Genomic DNA, 21,235 nt, shown 5'->3' with positions numbered 1-21,235 from the left:
AAGTGGTCATAAAATAATAACGAGACTCAACAGGCAATGCAGTTTTATGATTGAAGTGAACACCTACTAAATATTCTGAAAGAAGTTCGGATATACCGAAAGTTTTGCAGGCCTCAGTGTTATTACCATGCATTAGTAAACATAAGATTTATAATCACGTTCTATAATATATAATAACTACGGATAGTAGTCATTATATTTACAATTTTTCCACCGCTGCCCGAGAGAAACACACTGGAAAAGATCCTTTTGAGAGTCGTTGAGCCTTAACAAAACTTTTTATTAGGCATAAACATGATTCATTCCTACTCCTCCAGGATTATAGTTAGCATTATATAAATTATTAACTAAAATTAACCAAGATTTTCTCTGAGATTTGAAAGGCTTGGTTTATTCCTAATACGAAGAGCCTCTCCAAATTCAACGAAGTCGACCATGTCATCACTAAACAAAATTAGGTCAAAATATTTATTACTACACTTCGCAGTGTTATAGCACTGCCTAAACTCACAGAAATTTCAAAAGTTCAGAAAGACTTTACTTTTCCAGTCAATCAACTCATCATTTCGTTTTCGGTTTATGAGTTCCCGATTCTATCAAAAACTATTCAAGTCAAGATCTTTGGCTTCGGGAGGAACATATAGAAGCCCTAGATAATATTCACCCTATCATTATTTCATTATATCAGTTTTTCAGTTTCACCAGCACCAGATTATTCCCGTTAACCAATCAGGACATAAAGCGCAGCATAGCTGCACTACAGCTCTACTGCATATAACCGATGATATATTTATGGCTACAGATGAACGCAAGTTGACACTATTAACCATTTTAAACTACTCGAAGAATTTTGATACTCTTAACGACCAAATCTTTATTTCAATGTTAAATATTATTGGGTATTCAGAAAACGTAGTTAATATTTTAGCTTCTCACCCACAGCAAGAATATCAAACAGTAAAATATAATGGTGTAACTTCTTCATTCATACGTTACTAAAGGTATAGCAATCATATTGATAGGTGCCAAGTAGTCACTTTTGAGCTTTCGAGATATTCGATTTTCTTGAATCAATTCTTTGTATTTAGCTTGAAAAAGCCAACAACTACCGCCATCGTAGGAAGGTGCTACAAAGGGAGAACCTGGTATGTTTCTTTCAGAAAGATCGCATCGAAAGTTTATTCTTTCATTTTTTTATCGCCCGTGCTGGATAGCATCCAGATCAATTCCAACCTTAATACTTTCTAATTTTACTGTTTCCATGTTATTCTGTCTACCTTAGAGTAAGTCGATTTAATTTTTCATAGTAGACAAATTTCCCGTCAGATTTCCGCTGAAGGATCTCTTTTCGTATCTTATTGACCAAATCGTGGGAGGAGGGGGGAGGGGAGTAGTTCCAATTACAGTAAACAATTTCAGATGTTAATTATGATGTTCTTGTATTGCTTGATTTCTCAAAGGCATTCGATACAATTTACCAGTAAATTTTGCCAAATCTTATTTTTGTGAAAGGTAACAAAAAATCTCTATTTTTTTTAATCTACGCTTCAGAGCTTCTTAGGCAAGGAACATCTCGGGCAAGTTGCGAATCTATTAAAGGATCTTTCTGAGCAACATGGGCTAGAACTGATTGCCTCGAAATTTAAATAACTGCTATTTGGGAAGAAGACAAATCTCAAATTTTAGAATCAGTTGCCACAATTTAACGTTTAGGGAGCCAGCAGGTAACTTGGTCGTCATTTTCTAATTTACATTGGCCGAGGCAATCGTACTCTCTGATTTTGTTAATACAAGAATCATCTACGGCCCCGATCTTCGGCAGTCGGTGCATTATGCCATTCAAAAGGTGAAAATCGGATCATATATCACATAAAATAAGTAAAATTCAGCCGTTGAACATTTTTATCGGGTTGTTTTGTCCATTGTTTAGTAAAAAGCGTTTTTATAATTCTAGAAAGTTTTAAAAATAAATTTAAGCTGATCTCTGATATGCATAACAGAGATACCAGTAATAAATTAAAATTATTAATACCGATGCACAAAACAGCAGCATCAAGAAAAACTTTTACTTTCAACGAACTTATGCCATGTGTTTTAATAAATCACAATGCTGAAAAATTCAAAGCTCTTTTAAAAATTCATTTATTCAACAAGCAGGTGAGTCTTGTGACTTGTTGCAAGGGTAGTAGGTATGAATCACATGTAAAAATTGGTTTATTTATTTATTGGTGTCTGTTACTAGGCACAGTAGATAAGGATGTAATAATGCATACTTTGGTCAAAACTTTAGAGAGATGTTTTATTTCTTTTTGGAATATTATTTATCTTAATTGACGTATATTTAAATTTACGCGCTATCTATATAAACTAGGTTTCCTTTTGTTTCCTTTAAGTTCTAGCTTTAGTTTAGACATCGCTCTGTATATATTTATATTTATCATAAATTTATACTTTTATTATTATCAGTAAAGTCGACCATTACTTTTTTCGTACCTTCAATTTGCTTGGAAATAATTTTATAACAATTCCTTGGTGAATGTTTTATTTTCAACATACAACCGTGATACAAAAAATTCAAACCAAATTTTGAAAATGATCCGTGTCGAAAAAGTACCATATCATTTTACATTCTTTTCGAAAATTAATTTAAAAATTGCTTTGTTTTGAAAAAAAAAATGTCATGTCGTATGAGGTCTTATCAAATCGTGGTATTTATTGACCGATTGAAATTTTGACAAAATCACAAGAATGAAACAATGTAATCTCTAATCACCGGTATGAATATTTTCTTGGTCAGATAACACTTTCAAGCGAACACGAGGACCACTACGCATTTTTTTCAATTAAACAATTATGTTTAGAAAAAAAAATCATTGTCCACCGCAAAGATAAACAGATTAATTTTAAGTTGCGCGTGTATCATGACCCAAAATATGTCATTCTTGTTTGCAAAATAACTTATTTAATGGTTTATCAATTTATTAGTCATGGAAAAAAAATATTAATGTCGACCTTTGATATTATTGAGATAATTTTAATTCTTAATGATGTGCGACTTTTTGTCAAGTACTTGGTTCCAGATGAATAGAACAAGAGTGTTTCCTTGGTGAAATTCGTCAACCTGATTCGGTATCATGAGAAAACACTTTTAATATGACACGAGGCTGTCAGCGTTATTTATAATTAGCAACAGATTTTTTCCCTTAATAATAATTATTTATAGCAAAAAAAGAACATTTTCAACCAAAGAGATCGTTTTCAAATAAACTGCAGGACATACATTGTGGACTGTTTTCAGAAGCCCATGTTTGAAAAACAAACAAAAATTTCGGTATCTCGGAAATTTGTTAAAAAAAAATTAATCATTGTTGTCCTTCGCAGTTCTATTTTTTTTAGCATTTGTGAAAAACTTTCTTTATCAAAATTTGACTTTACTGTGTCTGGGGAAGATCTATTTTTCGTTTTGCTTTTCTTCAATTTTAGAATGCATTTATCATATTAATTGAAAGCTTTTCCCCTGATTTCGTGCGGTTCAAAACAGCAGTAATTACGGAAAGTTCAAAGATTCAAACTAACAAAAATGTCAAATTTTAGAAAAATATTAATTGGTTTCATTAAAATACGAAAAAAAAGTGATTACGTCTCTCAAATATTTCTGATATTGTGTCAATATCAGATATGCCTGATATCAAGAATGAAGTGTTGGATATTTCTATATAAATAAAATGAAAACAAAACCTCAAAACAATGAAACTAGCAATGCATCGATACGTGGCTACAGTTGCCTTTTTTGCTGCGTCCGTGGTAAGACAACAACCCTAAATATAACCATTTGTAGTTCAATTGTTTATGTTTGTCTACAGTGCGCAGATCTAGTGGTCGACCTTCCGGACGGCAGTATTCGCGGCTCTGAAATCAAAGCCGAAAATTACAGTTACTACGCTTTTCGAGGAATTCCATTCGCAGCACCTCCACTAGGAGAGCTGCGTTTCCAGGTAAAAATATTAAACTGACACCCAGCATATTTTGCTAATTGTATATTGCAGGCCCCCGTACCGAACGAGCCATGGGAAGGAGTTTTAAATGCAACGGCAACAAAAAGCTGTTGCATACCGATGTCTGTTGGTGGAAATGGAGATGACGTGAGCGAAGATTGTCTGTTTATTAACGTTTTTACTCCTGCACGTAACGTAAGTTTGATCATTTCAACAGTATAAATAGTCAAGCTATCATATTTAATGAACTCAATCAAAGATGCTAAGGAGCGAAAAGTTTCATCCTACAGTAACATTGTTCTTAGATTACGGAAAAATTGCCGGTCATGTTCTCGATATTTGGGGGAGGATTCTCAATCGGGTGCGCCTCAGATCGTATTTACGGACCATATCCCCTTGTTAACGAAGATGTCATATTGGTGACGGCCAACTATCGTTTAGGAATATTTGGTTTTCTATCTACCGAGGACAGCGTAGTTTTGGGTAACGCCGGAATTAAAGACCAGCTGCTAGCTATGCAATGGACGCAGAAAAACATCGAATATTTCGGTGGCGATCCCGAAAAAGTTACCATATTTGGAGAAAGTGCCGGCGGTATGTCCGTTGGTGTCCACATTGCTAACAAAAAATCGGAAGGCTTGTACAGGGCAGCGATATGCCAGAGTGGTTGTTCTTTAGTGAACCTAACCCAGACTCAGCCAGACAGTCCTAGGAAGGCAGCTTACGATATTGCAAGATCTGTAAACCCACTCATTTCTGCTACGAGTACAACGGAGGAAGTCAGAGATTTCCTGCAAAGCCTTCCGGCCGATACATTGGTGCAGGCATTCCAAGCGAATCCTCAAGTTAGTATCTCCGATACAATAAGTTTATTTATGGAAGGTTCCAATTAACAATCCAATAATTTATTCACTGTGTGTTTCAGACCGGACCGGTAATCGAAGTACCAGACGAAGACGCGTACATCACGGATCTTAGCTTCGGGCTTTTGGAAACAGGCAATTTCAACCAAGTTCCTGTCATAATCGGTACCAATTCGGCGGAATCACTTCCTTTTGTAGCTCGTAGGTGAAAAAATCAAAAATCAGCCAGTCATCTCACCCATACTGTTTTAGTGACACGCGGATTGCTTCTTTTGAGTGCTCTATTGCACGATACGGTTCCGTCAACAGTTGTACCTCCAAATCTGGGACCTCTGACTTCTGTTGAACAAGACGAAGTAGTAGCTTTGATAAAAAAAGCATACACTGGCGGTTTACCGTTTCTTGCAAATCTCGCTGGATTTATTGAGGTTAGTATTTCGAAATGTAGTTTTGACTGGAAATAACGACCAAATGATCTTTTCAGTACACTAGCGATTATATGTTTGTGAAATCGTCCCTGAAGCAAGCTGAAGTTCAGTCCAGCTATACACCCGTATATTTTTATGAGCTCTCCTTCAGCGGTAACAACGAAATTCTTCATCCCACTATTGTAGAAGGTACTTAGCCTAATCAATCGTAAAGCGTAACATTATAGGTTGAATTGCAGGCGCCGGAAAAACCGGTCATGGCGAAGACATATTCTACCTTTTTGATATGCAAGATTTTCCGCTGACTTCGTACGAAGAATTCCGAACCAGAAGTAGAATGACCAGACTTTGGGCCAATTTCGCGAAAACTTTGTAAGAAGTCAATTTGGCTTAATGCTCGAATGTGAAAACCATCTATTTTAGGAATCCGACTCCGGATCCGTCAGATCCTGTGCTCAACATAACTTGGCCTCAAGTTTCCGGGTCGATTATCCCGTACCTGAACATAAACGATACTCTAGAAATAAAACCCGGCAAAAAGCAAAAAGAAATGGCAATGTGGGACTATGTTTACTACAATTACGGACAGCAACCGTTTAGGGGATTCTGAATCAGCTACGTCATTTTGTCTTAAAGTTATATTTGTTTTCATGAGTAGTGTTAATTTTATAAGAGCGAATAAATTCATTTAGCAAAATGTTTTTTATTTGTCGCGGCGCATTTTCGGTTTCGCATATAACGAACATTTAGACGAAATTGAAATTGGAATACTAGTACATACTCGATGGTCTATTAGAAAATATTTAAAGAGCTGAGACAGATATAGGAGAGATAAGCCTCAGATGTAGCTGTCAAAATTTTTTGGTCTACGCTACCTTTTCCAAGAGAGCTGGGGTATATAGGGAAATTCAGATTTTGAAATTTTAGTGAAGGATCCTGACAAGTAAAGTTGTCACCCAGAAAAAGGTCTGCTGACCGTTTCACTTTAAGTAACTGAATTTTTACGAAGGGTTCGTTGGACTCGTATTACACCAACTAGAATCCTTAATGCTGTTCCGAATACAGGGCGAATAAATTTAGTAAATAAAAGATAGCGTTTATTCTCATTTTTATCAAAACAAGTACAAATTGTAGCATCGCTTTAGACGCGTATTTGAGTTTCATAGTTATGTTTACTCTTATTCATCGTTTATCGAATAATTGCAACAAATTGTGTACTTAACTGAAACTAAGATATTGAAATTTTAATGATGATGGGTTACGGAGAACACAAAATGAACTGATGTTAAATATTGTAATTCTTATATTAAAAAGTGATTGTAAAAATTGAGATTGTTAGATAAAAGAATAGTTGTTGACGTCATATCTTAAATTTTGTTTCAAATGCCAACAAATTTTATTTTAAGAAAATTAAGGAAGTTGCTAAACTAGCACAATTTGTGTTTTGTAAACGCAGTAAGTGGTAATATTTGCTTCCAAATTGGAAATCAAGTCAGAGCCAACAGTACTGATAATGATGGATTAAATGATAGTATGTTAATATACTATTATCAAGGACACAGAAGGAAGAATGTGAATTATACAAAAAATTGTTTCATTTTTGATGTGTGATTTAGTGGGAGGGCTTTTTAAGCAAGTGAGAAACTCAATTTTCTACTAGCGAAACTATGATATGTTGCTTGGACTTGAGCAAATGGAGACGATATTCTATTGTTTTTTGAGGCATCATATTTAATAAATGTTAAACTTTATTAAATAAGTAAAGACACAGAAAGGAATAGGAGCAGCATACTGATGCAATGGACCAAGGACAGAGAGAACTCTGAAACTGGGACACATGACACCATCTTCCAAGCAGTCGCGCCACACTCGTCTGGGTCCCAGGACACTATGGAATCACAGGGAACGAGAGGATAGCAAAAAGTGGAGGTTGTCACACAAGTACATTACCTATCTGTCCTACCCCAGTACCCGACAGCTTCATTAAAAGTCTATTTGACCAGAATCTAGCAATATATTTCTCGATATGTGGCTTGAAGCTGAAAGTATGAAATACACTAAAGCCCTCTTTCAGGGACCGTCCAGGACTCTTGCTTCTAGCCTTATCGGGCTCAACAGGAATCAGCTATTTGGCTGATAACTGGACACTGGTCAACAGGAAATCAGGAACATTGGCATCATACAAGGAGTATTGATTAAAATTAAAACAAATTTTATATGTGTCATAAATTCATCTTCCCTTCAAAACAAGATGTCTACTAACCAAAAATAAAAGGTCTCATCAATTTTGTCCAGTTACCCATGAAATTTAAGATAAAATAAAAGAAAGTAGATTCGTGACATTGTTGTTGTTCAAAGTACTAAATATTCGAATAATGCACACAATACCTATAGTCCGATAATAATATTAATAATAGTAATTATTATTATTATTATTCTTCATTTGTGTAGTAGAACAATAGAAAAATCAGACTGTTACACACAGTTACTCACTTAACCACCCCAGGTAAAATAGTGAAATACTTATTCACTCTGTGTGGCCTATTCGCCAAACGCGAACCTTTAAACTTGAACGATAATATAGCTACATATCATCAGCATATTTAGATTTTAGATGTACTACAACCCCGATTAACCCCCCTTGTAATTTCTGAAAAATGTAAAAATTTGCCGCCAAAACACACTTTCTAGCTTCGCCCACTCATATAAGCTTTTTGTGTGTCTCATAGTTGTAAACAATAATAATTTTAAGCAGATGGTGTGACTTTCTTTTTCTGTTATTACTTACCTGTTAATATTATTCTAGCAAAGCCTTTATTGGCTTTTATTTAATAATTTAAATCAAATTTTGAAAATTATTTCGGAATAAAAAAAATATATTATTAGTAGCGAATAATGAAACTTTTAGGTATAGAATTCATTTAGTATCTGCTCGAAGTGTTCGAAGTGTTTTCGGAGCGCGAGCATTGAAGATTTTGGCGAAACGTCTGCAGGATTCCAGTCGGATGCAGGATTTGCAGGATTCCAGTCGGATGCAGGATTCCAGTCGTAGTTCAACGAGCGAACGGATGATATCCCGGAATATAGTGTCATCACATTTTTCCATCCGTGAATCAATACGTGAGAATATATATATATATATATATATATATATATATATATATATATATATATATATATATATATATATATATATATATGTCGGCCAATTGAAATTGACAAGCACGGCGTAACCGCTGTGAATCATATTTTTGTTATCAATACACAAATTCACATTCTGCGAAATATCTTGAAATTCGACCTATTGATCGGTATCTCTATATAAGGGGACAAGGGACACATAATAATTGTAAATTGTAAAAAAAATATGTTTTCGTCCTTGGTCTGTGATTTTGTGGGGGGAATTTTTCAGTAAGTGACCATTGAACAAAAATTTCAACATGTTATCTGTAGCAAATAACATGTTGAAAAATATTTCAAACTAAACTAAAAAAAATATTTTGTTCCTCTAGAATAATGAGATTCTTTCGTATAGAATTTATTTAACATGTAATTTTTATATATCTTTAGATAGCATTAGCATGGGAACACAGAGTAAGTCAAAATTCCTTTAAAAAATCTGCTTTTGTACTTGAAGTATGATTTTATAGGAGGACTCTTTTAGTGACCGGCTAACTCAAATTTCTCTTAAAGTAATATGTTTCCTAGACATACAAAAAGTTACGAGCCTCTTTATATTTTCTCCAGTGGGCATTGAAATTGGTGGCATAACCTATTGGTCAAACTATTGTTGAAATTTATAGAAGTATTGGAATATATTTGCTAGCTACAAACTAGTCGGTTAAATTAATGTAAAGTAGCATTTTTTTAAAAAACCTTGCATACGTCTCAAACGCTCGATTCCCACTTTTCTTAGAAACTGAAAAGGCTATAATGAATTTATCTTTTAAGCCAAAAATAAAGGAGTTGTTGAATTGTTGCTGAAGCTATTATCGAGGTTTACATTTATTACAAATTTATTGCATAATATCGTATAAAATAGTGCGTGAATCATGACCCAAAAACCCAATTTTGATTATAGTAGGGCTTAATTAATGACATCCGTTGTTATTGAATTATTTTTGCTTCATATAGCGTGCGATTCTTATCAAATACTGATTTGTATTTTTAAGCTCATTGAAACAGAACAATATTTTCTTGGTCGGATGTAGACGTGTCCTCGAAATATCATCCATTTATCAATTTATATATATATATATATATATATATATATATATATATATATATATATATATATATATATATATATATATATATATATATATATATATATATATATATATATAAATATATATAAATATATATATATATATATATATATATATATATATATATATATATATATATATATATATATATATATATATATATATATATATAAATATATATAAATATATATATATATATATATATATATATATATATATATATATATATATATATATATATATATATATATATATATATATATATATATATATATATATATATATATATATATATATATATATAAATTGATAAATGGATGATATTTCGAGGACACGTCTACATCCGACCAAGAAAATATTGTTCTGTTTCAATGAGCTTAAAAATACAAATCAGTATTTGATAAGAATCGCACGCTATATGAAGCAAAAATAATTCAATAACAACGGATGTCATTAATTAAGCCCTACTATAATCAAAATTGGGTTTTTGGGTCATGATTCACGCACTATTTTATACGATATTATGCAATAAATTTGTAATAAATGTAAACCTCGATAATAGCTTCAGCAACAATTCAACAACTCCTTTATTTTTGGCTTAAAAGATAAATTCATTATAGCCTTTTCCGTTTCTAAGAAAAGTGGGAATCGAGCGTTTGAGACGTATGCAAGGTTTTTTAAAAAAATGCTGCTTTACATTAATTTAACCGACTAGTTTGTAGCTAGCAAATATATTCCAATACTTCTATAAATTTCAACAATAGTTTGACCAATAGGTTATGCCACCAATTTCAATGCCCACTGGAGAAAATATAAAGAGGCTCGTAACTTTTTGTATGTCTAGGAAACATATTACTTTAAGAGAAATTTGAGTTAGCCGGTCACTAAAAGAGTCCTCCTATAAAATCATACTTCAAGTACAAAAGCAGATTTTTTAAAGGAATTTTGACTTACTCTGTGTTCCCATGCTAATGCTATCTAAAGATATATAAAAATTACATGTTAAATAAATTCTATACGAAAGAATCTCATTATTCTAGAGGAACAAAATATTTTTTTTAGTTTAGTTTGAAATATTTTTCAACATGTTATTTGCTACAGATAACATGTTGAAATTTTTGTTCAATGGTCACTTACTGAAAAATTCCCCCCACAAAATCACAGACCAAGGACGAAAACATATTTTTTTTACAATTTACAATTATTATGTGTCCCTTGTCCCCTTATATAGAGATACCGATCAATAGGTCGAATTTCAAGATATTTCGCAGAATGTGAATTTGTGTATTGATAACAAAAATATGATTCACAGCGGTTACGCCGTGCTTGTCAATTTCAATTGGCCGACATATATATATATATATATATATATATATATATATATATATATATATATATATATATATATATATATATATATATATATATATATATATATATATATATATATATATATATATATATATATATATATATATATATATATATATATATATATATATATATATATATATATATATATATATATATATATGTATATATATATATATATATATATATATATATATATATATATATATATATATATATATATATATATATATATATATATATATATATATATATATATATATATGTATATATATATATATATATATATATATATATATATATATATATATATATATATATATATATATATATATATATATATATATATATGATGACACTATATTCGAACACAGTGTTCGAAGTGTTTTCGGAGCGCGAGCATTGAAGATGCCAAGTGAGATTTTGGCGAAACGTCTGCAGGATTCCAGTCGGATGCAAGATTTGCAGGATTCCAGTCGGAGTTCAACGAGCGAACGGATGATATCCCGGAATATAGTGTCATCATATATATATATATATATATATATATATATATATATATATATATATATATATATATATAAATTGATAAATGGATGATATTTCGAGAACACGTCTACATATATATATATATATATATATATATATATATATATATATATATATATATATATATATATATATATATATATATATATATATATATATAGTCAGTTAGTAATTGTTCACGTCATAATTCATTGTACAGATGTAACATGACCATGCGGAAAGGTTACGCGCAATATTTATTATCAGTTGTTTATAAATGTTCAACGTTTTGATGTTATCTAATATGCCCATATGTTGATTTACATCTTACATTGCGATTTTTTTTTTCATTTTCTTTGTATTCTAGATGGTGGATATTTTTCTTATAGTATCAAAGATGCCCCCAAAATTGCACTTGATAGAACAAACTTCTAAATACGGGCTTACTCAGACTCAGACGTATTTTCCCAGCTGTACTAATTCGTGTAAATTTAAAACGCATAAAAATTTTACAAGATATTATAATTTTACCAATACTGTACATCTTTTTACCACGATGTACCGAATTCTATTAATCAATAAATGTGAATGCATAAGAAAAAATATAAATTATCTACCAATTATTAAGTGGAATAGTAGAAATTTTATTTTATTTGTTTACTTATTTTAATATAATATTTGAGCAATAAGGATAATTATTATAATATTTTTCTACTCACGTGTGATAAAAGTAAGGAGTAAATGTGACGTTTTAAAAAATAATATTTACGGACATAATGATATTGTTCCAGACAGTAGTGATCTTTCTTTCAGATTTAGGTTAATAATAGTGATCAGTACCGAATACAGAAACAATTCAAGAAAAAACACTAATCTTCATCATAAAATGAAAACTGAAAAGTAAGATGTTTATAAAAATCATTATACACTCACGAGTGTCTCAACTAGGTTACGACTAAAATATATTTTATAAAAGCTTTTGGATAATATATTATTGCCTTAGACAACAAAAGTAGCATTTAAAAAGCACTATGGTATAGATTTAAATATCAGGATGGCTGCTACTTGGTATCTTGGTAAATAACTTTTCAAATGTTTTGGTAAATACCCATATTTCAATCTCGAAAATTAAAATAAAAAGACGTGCCTGGTATCGAATGAACGCTCCTAGATTAAAATTCAACCTTTTACACAATGCGATTGTAAGACTACAATTATCAGTCGTTGTGGACTCTAAATGATTTCGTTGTTATCGAAGTTACCGTATTAAAATAAAGACAATTTTAAATAGATTAGATCGTATGGATAATGCTGAAAAAACACTTGACAAGTTTCGTATAAATACGAATACAAACCAACCACGAATCAGAGCCATTAAGAAATCATGATTCGATTATTTCTAAGTTTTCTATTTATTTCATTGGCGGTAAGTGATTTTTAAAAAATTTACTTCGTTGTGTGGTTTAAAGTAGTATCTCAATATCAAAAGATTGGTTTTCGAAATCCTTTGATAGAAGATTTCTACTAAAATTTGCACGTTTTTGTAAAAGTCTGTTTATACAAAATTACAAAAATAAAAATTTCATACATTATTAAACTAAAATTGTAATCGCATGTTGATTATAACTTCGAGTAATCTAATTCTTATTTATTAAATACGCTCTACCTCTCGTTTGTTTTCAGCGTTCAGACCTTATCGTCGAGCTGCCAGATGGAACAATTAGCGGAACCCAAGTCACTACTGAATATTACAGCTTTAACGCCTACCGTGGAATTCCATTTGCCAAGCCACCATTAGGATCATTGAGATTCCAGGTAAACAAAAGCTATTCATTCACGCTTAATATGGTTGGAACAAAACACCTGATACTAATGCTCCCATTTTGATAGGGACCGGTACCCAATGACCCGTGGAACGGTACATTAGACGCTACTGAAGTAAAATCTTGCTGCATTGATTTGTTTGGATCTGGATCACAAAGCGAGGATTGCTTATATCTTAATGTTTATACCCCATCTCGAAACGTAAGTAAAATCATATTAACACACATCTTTCTAGTATTATAAAAATAATACTTCTTAAACTGAATTAAATATTGGGAAATAAACTCTGCGTTGAGGCAACCAACTTTTAGTTTACAGAAAAACTGCCGGTTATGTTCTGGATATACGGTGGGGGATTCACAAGTGGTTGTGCTACTGAGACCACCTTTGGTCCCTTCCCACTAGTAAACGAAGACGTTATAGTGGTCACATCGAACTACCGGCTTGGTGTATATGGTTTCCTGTCCACTCAAGACGACGCTGTTTTGGGCAACGCGGCCTTCAAGGATCAACTGCTCGCCATGAAATGGACGAATAAAAACATTGAATATTTCGGTGGGGACCCGGAAAAAGTCACCATTTTTGGCCAAAGCGCCGGAGGAATGTCTGTCGGTGCACATCTTGCAAATAAAAAATCAGCTGGGTTGTACAGAGCGGCAATTTGCCAAAGCGGCTGCTCTTTGTCTCATTTTATCATGACCACCCAACCAGATCCAAGAAAGGGTGCCTACGATATTGCTAAAGCAATAGATCCGACCATTACTGACCAGAATACCACGTACGAGATACGAGACTTTCTCCAAAGTCAATCTACAGATGTGATCAACAAAGCATTTACCGCCAATCCATCGGTAAGTATAAAAAATATATAGCTCATTATAAAAGAGATAAATTTACGAAGTTTTTGCAAATATTTTTTACTTATATCAGTGAAATTAGCGATGTTGAATATATTAACTTAATAATAATAATAATATTAATAATAATGGTAATATAAATAACCATTCAGCGAAATGCTGAGCTATTGCAATGATAGTTACATTAGTCGTTTTTCTCCAGACGGGACCAGTCATTGAAGCAGATAACGAAGACGCGTACGTAACCGAATACAGTTTCGATAACATAGCATCCGGAAACTTTAACCAAGTTCCCACAATCATAGGAACAACATCAGCAGAGTCTCTTACGTATCTGGCATGTAAGAAAATGCTAATTTTGAAATTTAGTCCAATCTTGTTAATGAATAATCGGGTTTTAGTACCGCAATTGGTTCAAGCTGTAGCTATTTTTTACGACTTGGATAACGCCGTATTATTACCTTCGAACCTCACACCTCAGCCAGGGGCAAACGTGCAGGAAATTGCGAACAAAATCAAACTAGCTTACACAGGCGGTGGCTCATTTCTCTTCAATCTCGCAGCAGTTGTAGAGGTAACTATCTACATTCGTTTCACTACTACCATTTTGGCATTTTGGAAAAATATGAAATAACGACATTTGTTACTAATAATCAAATCACCAAAAAAGGTTTCTCAATACCAGCAATTTATATATGAAGTACATAATCCAACCCATGTAAAAATAGGACTCTGCTACTTGGAGTCATATTTTAGTTATCCCAAGCGGATCTCATTTAAAGTATTGATGTTTTCAGTACACCAGCGATAACTTGTTCGTAAGGTCATCTCTCAAGCAAGCTCAACTTCAATCCAACTACACACCGGTCTATTTTTATCAATTTTCATTTTCGGGAAACATTGGTCTACTGCACACTAAAATTCCGGGTACGTAGTTTCTCATGACGCAATAACTTGATAATTAATATTGCGCGTCTGCATGGTAGGCACTGGCAGTGTAGGACATGCCGAAGATATAGTTTACCTCTTTAACTCGACATTGCCCCTGAGCACAGCTGACGAATTCCAAACCAGGAACAGATTAGTGAGACTTTGGGCCAACTTCGCGAAGACCCTGTGAGTATTATTGACTTTAATTTCAATTTATAAGTACTAGATGGTTATACCAATAACTTATACGATTTGATATGTTTAGGGATCCTACTCCGGATGAATCGGATCCGCTGATCAACTTAAAGTGGCCTCAAGTATCGGGATCCTTTATTCCGTACCTAGATATCGATAAAGATCTTGAAGTGAAACTCGGCAAGAAGGTTATTGAAATGGCGGTTTGGAACGACGTTTACTACAATTATGGAGAGCAGCCTTTTGTCGGATTCTAGATTCAATGTTGGTTTTTGAAATGAAGCAATTCATTCGATATATTTCTTAAGATCAATAGAAATAAAATTTAAACAAATTAAGGGTTTTTAAGTAATTCCCCTAAGCAATTCCATTGATATGATAGAAATAAATGTAATACTCATATACTAGTTCCACAATAATATTTGAAGAAACATTATCCAGACATAGAACATCGAAAAACATCTTCTGTTAGAAAAAACTATTGTTTAGTGTTTTATGTCCCAATCCTCTGCGGAAAATCTGTGCTAACTTAGCGATAAGGTTTTCCGGAGGCAGTCACCTCTAATGTTCTCAAATACGTCAACTTCAACTACCAAATTCTGAAGATTCCCCACATCGATGCACAGCAGTAAACTGAGTCTCAAAAAATTGTATTGTTATAAGTAGTTTTCATTCCCACCAAATATAAAATATTATCGAATCAGAGCCATTGAAAAGACCATGTATCGATTAATTACAAGTTTTCTTTATTTCATTCAGGAAATGTAACTGATTGTATAGTTTAACATAGTATATCTATAGGCAAAGATTAGTTCCCGCTCTTGTAAAATACTTATAGAGCTTAAATTTATGGGTTGAGACATACATTTTCGGTTTCCATAGAAACTGCCTGTTGTGTTCTGGGCATACGGTGCGCAGCTGAGTCTACTTTTGGTCCTCCTCCGCTCGCGAACGAAGACCACATCGAACTACCGACTTGGCAAATATGGTTTCGTGTTCACTCAAGGTGATGCTATTTTGGGCAAAGCAGCTTTTAGGGATCAATTATTCGTCGTGAAAGGAAAACAGAAAAATTTCTAATATTTTGGTGGGAACCCGGAAAAAGGGATCATCTGTCTAATTTTCTACCAACCACACGAGCCGTTCCCAGAAAGGGTGCTTGCGATATTGCAGATCAGAACACGACCGTTAAGATACGGAACTTCCTCGACAGTTGACCAGCTGATGTAATAAATACTGCGGATTACACTAGTAATGTATCATTTATTTGGCTCATTCTGTTACAAGTGAACGGCTAAAATAGGGAACAAATTTATTTAAAAATAGGAATTCGATTTCAAGACAAATGATCCTACTCATGATAATTTTTTCTTGTTCATTTTTGCAATAAATATCAAAGCCCACTTTCGAATTTTTCGAATTCTATGTCAAATTTCGCGCATAGTTTATGTTTTATTCCCTAGCCTACCTATATTTTGCTTTTTTTGAGCAAAATTATAAAAAACAGAAATTTAATTTGGAAATAAACCGACAAAACGAGAACTTAAAGAGTTTTATAACTTGTTTAACAAAATATCAATAAATACCCATTACAAGATCCACAGTGACAATTGAGAGAAAATTTATGGAGACAGGGCATGTAAAAGATCATCTAGGTCAAGGTCCTCCAAAAATTAATGGAATACAAGACTTATCCCCATCGTGGATGACTCCAGAAATGTACAGCTTAAAATAACAGAAAATGATACCTAACATCCACAAAAATTATTGGCCCTTATTTCTTGTAAAACAAAATTCGGACAATTTCAAGTTTAGAATTAGAATCACGAAATACCAATTAATAAAAATATTCTGGATAATGTTTTTTTTTGGGGGGGGGGGGGGATTAAATGCTTAGCGCATTGTCAAGAAGATAATGTTTTTTATTCTTTATTCTTGGGCTTACAAAAATTAAGAGATAGGAATGGGGTACGCTACATGAGTTATGCGTGAAAATTGTATCAGAATTCGAAAATGGATTTAAACATATGGTATTCCATTTTAAAAGAAGGGAAATTTGTAACGGTATCTCCTTTTTGGCATATTTACTGCAAAAGATGTGTATGAGCATTTTTCTTGAAATGTAATAATTGATTTTTAATAATTTTGTTCCATATTTTAGCCGTTCACTGTGTAATGCTGATATTGGGAATCGAAATTTAAATAATGTAATATTTTAATACACATTAAAACCAACCAGAAATAATCATTCGTTACTGATGAATGGAATCGCAGATAATCGATTGAGTGGATCAAATGGCAATTTTATTCTATAATCAAATCAACTGAACTATCCTTTCTTTTTCATATACTGATAATGAAGACGCGTATGTAACCGAATACAGCTTCAATAACATTAACACTATCATAAGAATGACATCAGCAGAATCGTTTACCTATCAAGCATGCAAGGCAGTATGATTTAGGAAATGATTTAGGAAATTATTCGTAAGTTAGGTTTTTTTTGCAACAAACACAATTTAAATTCCCGAATTATTGTTTTTTTTTGTGATTATTAGTAAGTGTTACTAGGAAACATTCATGACTTCTTAAATGAGTTCAATTCATACTGGTAATAACTACTTCGGGCTGGGGGTTATAATTTGATTCCACCAACCGAGTTTTTTGTATTAATGTTTTCAGTACAAAAGCGATAAATTGTTCATCTCAACTTCCATATAACTAACACAACTCACTGGTGAATTACTATTCAATTCGCACTTTCAAAAACATTGATCTACTGCACACTAAACTGAATTCTTGTTTCTCCTCTGTGTAAAATCATTAAGATTACCTACTATATTACGTAACAAAGCAAAAGCTGGGTCCTCTTCGCGTATCTACATAATCCTGGCATAAATGTATATAACACGTAGGTAGTTTTGCAATTTTTCCCTTTTTATCCTATTTGCTGAACAGTAGTTTTGTAGTAAAACATTTTGGGTGAATTTTGATTTGTAATTTTAGCAAGAATCGTGATACACATCATTTAAACCTGATTTTGAGAATGATCTAATGTTGAAAGGTATATTTTACTTTATTTTAGAAAATAATTGTCAAAATTGGCTTACGGTTTTATTATCAAATCGCGGAATTTCTTGGCAGCTTGCAATTCGACACGCACCATCTCGAATTATCATAAGGAGTCGTATTTTTCTGGTCAAAGCAGATGCATACTCCAAAATATTGTGAAATCGGGCTTCTTCAGAAAAGTTGTTTTTTTTAGTAATAAGATATTAATATCGACCTTTGATTTTATTGACTTTTTAATCAGCATAATGTGCGATTGTCTGTCAAGTAATTATTTACAGGTGGATTGAAATAAAAATGGCGAAATTCGTCAGTGTGATCGCTATCATTAGATAACACATTGGAGATGACACGAGGAGCCCGGTGTAATTTATGAACAAATAACAATTTTTTTCCTTAATGGTAATTGTTGATTGACAACAAAATGGTGGAAAAGAGTAAACAAAAATTGCAAACGGTTTTCGGATTTCTATGTCTAAAAAAAAAGTTGCCAAAATTCGTATTTATAAATGTTAATTTTTAAAAGAGTTTATAAATTATTGTATAAATTATAATGTAGTGAAATTGGTAAAAAATGATTTCGAACCAATTTTGTCATCATTAACAGTTGGATACCATTTAAGAAAAATCAGTTTCAGTTTCGTTACTAATACTTTCTCACTTTTACAATGAATTTGTTATATTCAGCTTATATTTAAAATAGCTGTAATTACTGAAAGTTTCAAGAGTCACATAAAAAAAGCACATTTTATAAAATAAAATAAAAGAGAAACTGCTAGTTACTAAAATGCGATCAATTATTTTTTTCTTTCGATGTATCAAGATCAGATTAGCCTGATATCGAAACTTGAACTGCTTGTGTCTTTCGTATAAATACGACGAAAGCGAAACCTCAAGGCAATGAAATTAACAATGCATCGATTCGTGGCTATAGTCGCCTTTGTCTCTGTGTCTGTGGTAAGAAAATAATCCAAAATATAGTTCTTTAAGGGTTCCATTAAACCAATTAATAGAATTTAAATAAATATGTAATAAAATTTTTAACATTTGAAAGATCGAAAACGGTAACGTAATGTATTTTTGTATACAGTATCAAAGCTGAAAATTATAGTTACTACGCTTATCGAGGTATTCCATTCGCAAAACCTCCACTAGGAGAACTGCGATTCCAGGTAAAAATATTAAATTGGGAACAAGTATGTTGTAGGCCCGCGTATCTAATGAACCATGGGATGGAGTTTTAAATGCAACAGCAACAAGAAGTTGTGGCATACCAATGACTGCGGGTGCAAATGGGGATGACGACAGCGAGGATTGCCTATTTATTAATGTCTTAACTCCTGCACGTAATGTAAGTTTAGAAACAGTAAATAGTAAATAGTCAAGCTATCAGATTTATTGAATCAATTAACATGTTAAGAAATGAAATTCTGTTAAGTTTCCTATTGCAGTTAGATTGCTTTTAGACTACGGAAAAATTGCCAGTAATGTTCTCGATATTTGGTGGAGGATTCTCAATCGGATGCGCCTCAGACTTCATTTATAGACCATATCCACTAGTAAATGAAGACGTTATAGTGGTGATGGCCAACTATCGTCTAGGAGTATTTGGTTTTCTGTCTACAGAAAAACATCGAATATTTCGGTGGCCATCCTGAAGAAGTAACAATATTTGGAGAAAGTGCCGGCGGTATGTCCGTTGGGGTCCATATCGCTAACAAAAAATCGGAGAGACTGTACAGGGCGGCGATCTGTCAGAGTGGTTGTTCTTTAGTGAATCTAACTCAAACTCAACCGGACAGTCCTAGAAAAGCCACTTACGATATTGTAAGATCTGTAAATCCACTCATTTCGGCGACGAGTACAACCGAGGAAGTCAGAGATTTCCTGCAAAGTTTTCCGGCGGATACACTGGTGCAGGCATTCCAAGCAAATCCTCAAGTTAGTATCTGTTCACCAATTAATTGAACGAATGATGCAAATTTGAAATCTAATAATTTTTCCACTGTTTGTTTCAGACCGGACCGGTAATCGAAGTACCGGACCAAGATGCGTACATCACGGATCTTAGTTTCGGGCTTTTGGAATCAGGCAATTTTAACCAAGTTCCTATCATAATCGGTACCAATTCAGCGGAATCACTTCCTTTTGTTGTCCGTAGGTGACACGATGCAAAACAAGGTGGAATCATCTTACCAAATTTGTTTTAGTGACACGCGGACTGCTCCTTTTGAGTTCACTGTTGCACGACACGACCCCGTCAATAGTTGTACCTACAAATCTGGCGCCTCTAACTTCTACAGAGCAAAACGAAATAGCGACTTTGATAAAAAAAAAAGCCTACACTGGCGGTTTACCCTTTATTGTACATCTCGCTGACTTCATTGAGGTTAGTATCTGGGACATTTAGTTTTGACAAGAAATGACGACCAAATGATCTTTGCAGTATACCAGCGATTATCTGTTCGTGAGATCGTCTCTAAAGCAAGCTGAAATTCAGTCAAGCTATACACAGCAACCTTTCAGGGGATTTTGAGCTAGCGACTCTTGTAGTGTGTAATTATATGTTATTAACTTGGCTGTAGGTGTTTGATACTAACAAATAAATTGATTTTGCAATTTTTTTATTTGTTGCGTCGAGTTTCCGGTTTCACAACCAACGAACATTCAGACAAAATAAATTATGAAAAAAATCTCTCAATAATGATTAGAAAGCTGGATAATAACTTGGAAAATTTTAACCATCACAACAGACCACAGAATTATTGTCGACACTCGCTGGTCTATTAAAAATTAAAAATTAAAAGAGAGATATCGTGTTCTTTTAAGAAATTGTAACTTAGATTAGATCTGTTAGGCAAAACGAATTTAGAATTTTTTTCAGACCACAACCTCCTATGATCCAGC

The 21,235-nt window shown here is 32.9% G+C and overlaps 1 protein-coding gene across 1 annotated transcript; it reads left to right on the top strand.

Moving 5' to 3' along the window:
- Positions 1–3,744: 3,744 nt before the first annotated feature.
- LOC132696372 (uncharacterized) lies at positions 3,745–15,597 on the top strand. Its single transcript, XM_060661160.1, has 18 exons — positions 3,745–3,804; positions 3,864–3,995; positions 4,047–4,190; positions 4,301–4,840; positions 4,921–5,059; positions 5,111–5,286; positions 5,343–5,475; positions 5,526–5,658; positions 5,710–5,895; positions 12,858–12,879; positions 13,137–13,268; positions 13,344–13,478; positions 13,589–14,128; positions 14,337–14,475; positions 14,536–14,708; positions 14,932–15,061; positions 15,121–15,250; positions 15,330–15,597. Exons 1-18 carry the CDS (start codon positions 3,748–3,750, stop codon positions 15,514–15,516), a joined length of 3,228 nt encoding a protein of 1,075 aa, XP_060517143.1. The 5' UTR covers positions 3,745–3,747; the 3' UTR covers positions 15,517–15,597.
- The last annotated feature ends 5,638 nt before the right edge of the window (positions 15,598–21,235 follow it).

Source organism: Cylas formicarius, unplaced genomic scaffold, assembly GCF_029955315.1.
Source record: "Cylas formicarius isolate icCylForm1 unplaced genomic scaffold, icCylForm1.1 PGA_scaffold_1__22_contigs__length_36826433, whole genome shotgun sequence".
Lineage (NCBI taxonomy): Eukaryota > Metazoa > Arthropoda > Insecta > Coleoptera > Brentidae > Cylas > Cylas formicarius.
This window is presented reverse-complemented; position numbering and strand designations above follow the sequence as displayed.

Coding starts and splice junctions, on each gene's coding strand:
- LOC132696372 (XM_060661160.1), top strand. CDS start 3,748: ATGAAACTAGCAATGCATCGATACGTGGCTACAGTTGCCTTTTTTGCT. Junction 4,191..4,300: donor TTTTTACTCCTGCACGTAAC/GTAAGTTTGATC, acceptor CATTGTTCTTAG/ATTACGGAAAAATTGCCGGT. Junction 5,060..5,110: donor ATCACTTCCTTTTGTAGCTC/GTAGGTGAAAAA, acceptor ATACTGTTTTAG/TGACACGCGGATTGCTTCTT.